Source organism: Atta colombica, unplaced genomic scaffold (assembly GCF_001594045.1).
Source record: "Atta colombica isolate Treedump-2 unplaced genomic scaffold, Acol1.0 scaffold140, whole genome shotgun sequence".
Lineage (NCBI taxonomy): Eukaryota > Metazoa > Arthropoda > Insecta > Hymenoptera > Formicidae > Atta > Atta colombica.
Window position 1 is genome coordinate 1,922,777 of NW_017259229.1, and position 7,229 is coordinate 1,930,005.

General features: G+C 32.8%; 1 protein-coding gene across 1 annotated transcript in view; it reads left to right on the top strand.

Moving 5' to 3' along the window:
• The first annotated feature begins 563 nt into the window (after nt 1-563).
• LOC108684843 (nardilysin-like) overlaps nt 564-7,229 on the top strand; it is an 8,579-nt gene continuing 1,913 nt past the window's right edge. Inside the window, exons 1-11 of the mRNA XM_018189371.1 lie at nt 564-882; nt 1,065-1,159; nt 4,181-4,326; nt 4,652-4,765; nt 4,841-5,036; nt 5,103-5,308; nt 5,387-5,557; nt 5,639-5,982; nt 6,082-6,582; nt 6,739-6,889; nt 6,959-7,093. Of these exons, the coding sequence (XP_018044860.1) occupies nt 572-882; nt 1,065-1,159; nt 4,181-4,326; nt 4,652-4,765; nt 4,841-5,036; nt 5,103-5,308; nt 5,387-5,557; nt 5,639-5,982; nt 6,082-6,582; nt 6,739-6,889; nt 6,959-7,093 (2,370 nt within the window). The 5' untranslated portion in view covers nt 564-571. The remainder of the gene's footprint in view (nt 883-1,064; nt 1,160-4,180; nt 4,327-4,651; nt 4,766-4,840; nt 5,037-5,102; nt 5,309-5,386; nt 5,558-5,638; nt 5,983-6,081; nt 6,583-6,738; nt 6,890-6,958; nt 7,094-7,229) is intronic.

Sequence of the window (7,229 nt, forward strand, 5' to 3'; positions counted from 1 at the left end):
TATTATTAATTAATTGACACACTTGTAATAACATGTTTACTTTTATAATAATAAATGGTGGCCATTTTATTTACATTATTATTTTTTTCCACTCATACTTATAAGCTAGCAAATTATTTATATATATAGTATTTATATATATAGTATTATTTTCAACTGAGAATTTATTTAATAATGCATCTCTAACTATTGCTAAACAATGATTTTGGGGATAATATTTGTTAATATTATTAATAATTCAGTAAGTCAAATATTAGAACAGTATGAGCAAAAATTCACAAATTAATTTAAAAAGTAGCGTCTTATGTTTTATAGATAGAATGTCAAAAGAAATCTGCTAACATAATAATAGAATCTGCGAACAGTACATGATAACAGAAACCGCGGAGTAAAATCTATCATTTTATAATTATATAAATGATATTTTTATTTAAATTACGAAATGCAATTTTAAATGAATAGGCAACTTAAATGAATATGCTGAAATTCCCTAGAAACATAGAAAAAGATGAGAAACCTGAATATCGATAATGTTCAGACTTGTTATAGACCATATAGAATCATCGAGCGCATGACATGTGCTCTCTACTTTTTTCAACAACGACTGACCATTGTCAGACGCGTATGTAGACATGTGTCGGTTAAACTGTTAAGAAAAATTGTACAGAAGAGTCTACAGAAAAGGAAGTTAGAAACGATTCAAAATCCCATTGTGAGTTTTCCGATTAAATTGTATTCTATTGACCGACCTAATTTCCATTCTGATTTCCCCTGCGTCAATATAATGCCAGAGATGGAGCATACGAATGGTGACGGGGAGGGTCATCAAGTTGAATATTTGGAGACGCCCATCAAATCGGAGAACGATAAAAAAGAATACAGGTAAGGCAGAGTCAAGTATTCCTTCGATTGAATTAAACATTTTTTCGATTGAAATAGAGAGGAACATGATTTAATGCAATTTTTTTTAGAAACGTTACTTTTTATTAAGGAAGGATTAGGTTTATATGATAAACTTATTGATTTGTTATATTATTATTGTGTGTTTTGTCTTCCTAATGTAGAGTCATCAAATTATCGAATGGTTTAACGGCTTTGTTAATATCCGATATACATTCAAAAACTTGTGCTTCTCAGGATCAAGATGATCAGGATAAAGGTAAGACATCTGATAATATAACTTGTTGCGCCAATTTATTAAAAATAAGATGTTATGTACTCTGATAGCAAAATTTGTGGAGACTAATTTTGAGCAGAGTCTGCTACCATCTTTTTATTGCAGAAAGACAATAAATTATACATAGAGTTTATACAAACATTGTTATAAAACTGCCCAAAATTATGACAAGTTTGCTGACATGCTATGCAGCAAATTGATAACAGAAATTGAACAGTCTATTGCATAACCTGCAGTAGAGTGCAAGCAGAACCAAGCAGAACCTGTTGACATAACTTGATTATAGATTGATAGCAGAAATTGAGCAAAATCTGTCTTTTTTTATATACAGTCATGAGATGAACTTACTTCTCATAAGAAGAAAACGTCCAGGAGTCTTATAAGAATTAGTGTATGTAAATCGAATAGGCAAATCTCTTAGAGATTTCTCAAGTTCTTTCAGAGTGTATTTTTTGAATCTCCGAATATTTTTTTGATTATTTTCGCATGTTTACTTTGAAATTTGAAGCTAATCAATAATATTTTAGCAACAAAATTATTGATTGTTTTCAGTTTTCACACAAATATATATAAATATATAATTGTGTATAATTATATATAATCCTTTACATATGCAAAATTTCTTATAAGAAATTAAGTTGATTTAAATGAAAATGACAGATTTTGTTTGGTTTCTACTGTCAATTTGCCATCAGATTATATCAGTAGATTCTGCTCGGTTTCTGCTCGCAATCTGCTGTCAAATTATGTCAGCAGACTGCTTGGTTTTTGGTCAGCAATTGCTGGTAAAACATGTCAATAGGTTTTGACAACGAATCCATAGCCAAACTGCGGACACAAATGGTTATGATTTTGGAGTTAAAATCTCTTTTTTTGATTAAGTTTACTACCAATTTGCAAACAAATTGCTAACATTTTGCTATCAGGATATGTAATGATAATGAAAAAAGATGTGTGTATATACAAGGCATATTCGGAAAGATTACAACATTTTACAAAAATCGAAAAATGAATATTTATTAATAAAACTTATATGGCATATTACAATACACAAATAAAGCATTATTTTTTCAAGTAATCGCCATTTAGTTCCAAGCATTTGGTGAACCGTGGTATTAACATTTGTATTCCTGTGTCACTCGTTTCTGTCGCCAACTTTCTTGACCATTCACACACGGCATTCTTCATCTTTTTGTTAGTAGAAAAACGTTTCCCTTTCAGATCGATCATTTTGCCTCCAATTTTATGACTCCAGGTTAATTTATTAATGAGAGATACTGCGAGACCCTCAAAAAGTTTCGACAGGTCATACAAAATAAGAGAGGGCGGCTGACAAAGGATACATATCTGTTGCATGACAACGCTCGGCTCCACATCACGCGCAAAACAATCGATCTCGGGTACATTCTGTTTCACGCATGATGTGCATACTGCATTGTTTATCCTTGTTTCAACAACATTCAATGAACAACAAGGATAAAACAGAATGCACTCCTCAACAGTTTTGGGATATTCTGAACCGTCCTGCCCATAGCTCTGATCTAGCACCAAATAACTTTTTTCTTTTCACCATGTTGAAAGAACACATGGGTAGGAAACGTTTTTCTACTGACAAGAGAAGAATGTATGAATGATCAAAGGAGGTGGCGGCGAGATATATAATATAGGTATAATAAAAGTTGATACGACTCAAATGCTTGGAACTGAATGGCGATTACGTGGAAAAATAGTGCTTTACTTGTATAATATGTTATATAAATTTTATTAATAAATATTCATTTTTCGATTTTTGTAAAATGTAACTTTCCGAATATGCCTTGTATATATACAGGGTGCATCATCAAAATCCGGACAAATTTCAATTTGAATTTTCCGCTATATTGTGCCTCCGCCAGAGATTGTTGGCGTCCGAGAAAGCCTGATGCTTCTAGTAAACAGTCATATTCTCAAAATGACCGTGATGTTGAAACCAAGTGCAGAGTATAATCGAAAAGCCGTGATTATCAAAGGCTTTCGCGCTGGGCGCTCAGCAAATAATTCGGTTCTTTGGATACCCGAGATCAATGGCTTATGATGTTGTGGCAAGATATATGCTTTAGAACAGTCCAACAGAGGTTTCAGTATGCCAGCGAGGAAAAATCAATCGAAAGAACGCATCGCGAGGACTCCTACAGTTGTTGAAAGAGCTCAAGTGCTGATATCGAATGATCCAGGGCAATCATTGCATCGAAAATTAGCATCGATTGTTGGTGTAAGTGAGCCAATAATGCGTCGAATTGCCGAGAAGGACCTTTGATACAAATCGTACACATTAAAGATACGACAGATACTCTCTGAGGCTGCCAGGATAAGCCGAATTGCTCGCCTCGGCTCCCATTTTGGCCTCCCAACAGCCCAGATAATCCCTTGGACTACTATGTATGGAGCGTAGTTGAAAGGACACAAACAAGTCTCGGCATCCCAATGTGACGTCATATTAAGGACCACTATTGAAGCAGCATTCGTCGGCATGGACAGCGTTACATTACAGCGTGCGTGTGAACGCTTCAGAAAATAGAGATCGTCATTCAAGCTAATGGAAGATATATAATTGTGCTCTACAAGGATTCCCCAAGTGCCATGTAAAAGAATTTTTTGTAATATTTAATTTTTCATTAAAACCATTTTGTTTAAAGAAATTATTCGATTTGTCCGGATTTTGGTGATACACCCTGTGTATATGTGTGCATGTGTGTGTACACACACACACACACACACACACACACACACACACACACACACACACACACACACACACATATATATATACACGAGGCATATTCGGAAAGTAAGGTTACAACATTTTACAAAAATTGAAAAAGAATATTTATTAATAAAACTTATATGACATATTATACAAGTAAAGCACTATTTACACACACACACACACACACACACACACACACACACACACACACAAATAATTATCTGTATTTATAAAGTTTATTTTGAATATTAATATAGAATCTATCGAAGATGAAACTGAGGATGAGGAAAGTAGCGAAGAGAATGGAGAAAATAATGAAGACGAAGATGAAGGTGATATAAGCGATGACTACGATGAAGAAGATGGTTCTTCAGTTAAACGAGTTAAGAGAGATGAAAAAAAGGTATGAATAAGACATTTTAAGATTGTTGCAGTTTAGGATATACTTTTAGTGCAATTACATATAATCATAAAAAATTTGTTGTAATTTAATTTGTTGTCGAAAAATCTAAAATTATGAAAAAGATTTCCTCGAGGCTTAATATTATCAATTTTATTAAGAATTTTCGTTTGAAATATTTTATCTACAAAAGAGTCTACAGATTCATTTAGAAATATTTATATATCTCAATTTAAAATTGTTTACCTATTATTCCATTGATTGTGTTTAATTCTCTATTTAACATCCTGTATACAATGTGTGATGTGCAAATATATTTTTTAAACAGGCTGCATGTGGTCTATGTGTGGGAGTAGGCAGTTTCAGTGATCCATCAGAGGTTCAAGGCATGGCACATTTTCTTGAACATATGGTTTTCATGGGATCTGAAAAATATCCTCAAGTATTAAAACATGATACATGTATGAATTTGCTATAAAATTCAATTATTATTATCTAAATGTGTATTGTCTTGTAGGAAAACGATTTTGATGCGTTTATCAGTAAGCGTGGTGGCTTTACCAATGCTTCAACGGATTGCGAGCATACCACATTTTACTTCGATATCCAGGAGAAACACTTGTCGTCAGCTCTCGATCGTTTTGCTCAATTTTTTATTAAACCCTTGATGAAGAAAGATGCCATCACGCGGGAGCGAGAGGCCGTAGAAAGCGGTATATAAATCATAATCGTAATACTGTTACTGCCACTTGCAGTCTTGATATGCCATACTTATATAGAATTTCAGTTGGCCTTACCTTGTGACGAGAACAGAAAGGAACAACTGTTTTCTTCTTTCGCGCAAACTGGTCATCCAGCCAACAAATTTATTTGGGGCAATTTAATAACATTGCGCGATAATGTACATGATGATAAATTATACGAAGAACTACACAAATTTAGAGAGCGCCATTACAGCGCTCACAGAATGAAATTAGCTATACAGGTAACATCGTTAAAATTGACGAGAACTGTTGATTACTTATCAAATAGTTAATTCATAACATAATACTTTTTTTTCTAGGCAAGACTACCGCTGGATACGTTGGAAAAATATGTCATAACGTACTTTGCTGATGTACCAAATAATGGACTGCCTCCTGATGACTTTACCGCATTTAAAGACGGTGTTTCTTTTGATACTCCCGCTTTCCGAAAAATGTATAAAGTTAAACCTTTTAAAGATGTTAGCCAAGTACGTAACTTGAATAGATTCAAAAAAAATTATTTTTATACTGAATAAATATATTAAATCGTGAAAATTGTTTTTTTACAGCTGGAACTAACATGGGCAATGCCTTCGTTACTTCATTTATACAAAAGTAAACCACACCAATATATCTCATGGATTATTGGGCATGAAGGAAAAGGTTCCTTAATTAGTTATTTACGAAAAAAAATGTGGAGTCTCGATATATTCAGTGGTAGCACTGAAAGTGGTTTCGAACACAGCTCCATGTATGCGTTATTAAAGATTACTATAATACTCTCCTATGAAGGACAACAACATCTGGAGGAAGTTCTAGATGCGATATTTTCCTTTATCAATTTATTGAAGAAGGAGGGTCCACAAAAAAGAATTTACGATGAAATTTATCAGATTGAAGAAAATAATTTTAGGTAAACCAATTGTAGAAATAAATAGATGTACGAAACCGATGTGATTGAAAGAGAATAATAAATGTATAAGACACTACTTATACTTGGAGACTTTTTTAGATTTGCCGATGAAGAGGATCCAGCGGATTATGTTGAAGATTTGTGTGAGAGTATGCACTTTTATCCGTCGCGCGATTATATAACTGGAAACGAGCTTTACTCTGAATATAATCCAGAAGCTATACAAAAATGTTTGGATTATTTAGTGCCAGAGACTGTAAATATCATGATTTTCAACGAAGATTTTGATTGTCACGAATTAAATAAAGTCGAGCCATGGTTCCAAACCAAGTATACAGACATCGAGATATCAAAGGAATGGATCGAACGCTGGAAATCTATCGAGCCATTGCCAGATTTTCATTTACCATTAGAGAATACATTCCTTACCAGCGACTTTTCTTTAATACCGTTACCAGTGGAAGTTCCGAAATATCCTGTAAAATTATATTCTAATACTCTGTCAGAGATTTGGTATCGGCCGGATCCAAAGTTTCGTTTGCCAGAATGTTATATGAATTTTCATTTTGTTTCTCCTCTGGGACTTCAATCGCCAGAGAAGTAAGTAACATGTAAAATTACATTACAATAATAGTGCTCACTCTATATACTAATATCTTATAATTATTAAATTACTTGTAATTATCAATATTATGATTTTTATTATGATAATGATTTATGTTTATTAAAAAAACTTTCACATTAATGACATTTCAGTGCAGCTCTCATGGAAATGTACTGCAATGTACTAAAACTGCTATTGATTGAAGAATTATATCCTGCTATAGCGGCTGGATTTAATTATAACATCAGTGTTAGTGAGAAAGGTATCACAATAAAAATGAATGGATTTAACGAAAAACTGCCAGTAAGTCATTCAGCGTGCGTTGGAATTGTAAATATAATTTCGAGGTGTATCAATTTATTTATATTGCAGCTCTTGTTGATGGCTATTGCAAAATACATGGTGGAGTATCCAACCCTTGTTACAAAGGATTTATTTGAAATTGTGAAAGTGCAACAACTTAAAACATATTACAATACGTTTATAAAACCTGGGAAGCTCGTTAGGTATTGGCTATTTATTATCAAACATAATTATCAAGTAATAATTATAAAGTTTTTATTTAATTGAAAGAATGAATTATATTATTTACATCCTGCTTATTAATCAATTTTTTTTATGTATATATATATATATATATATA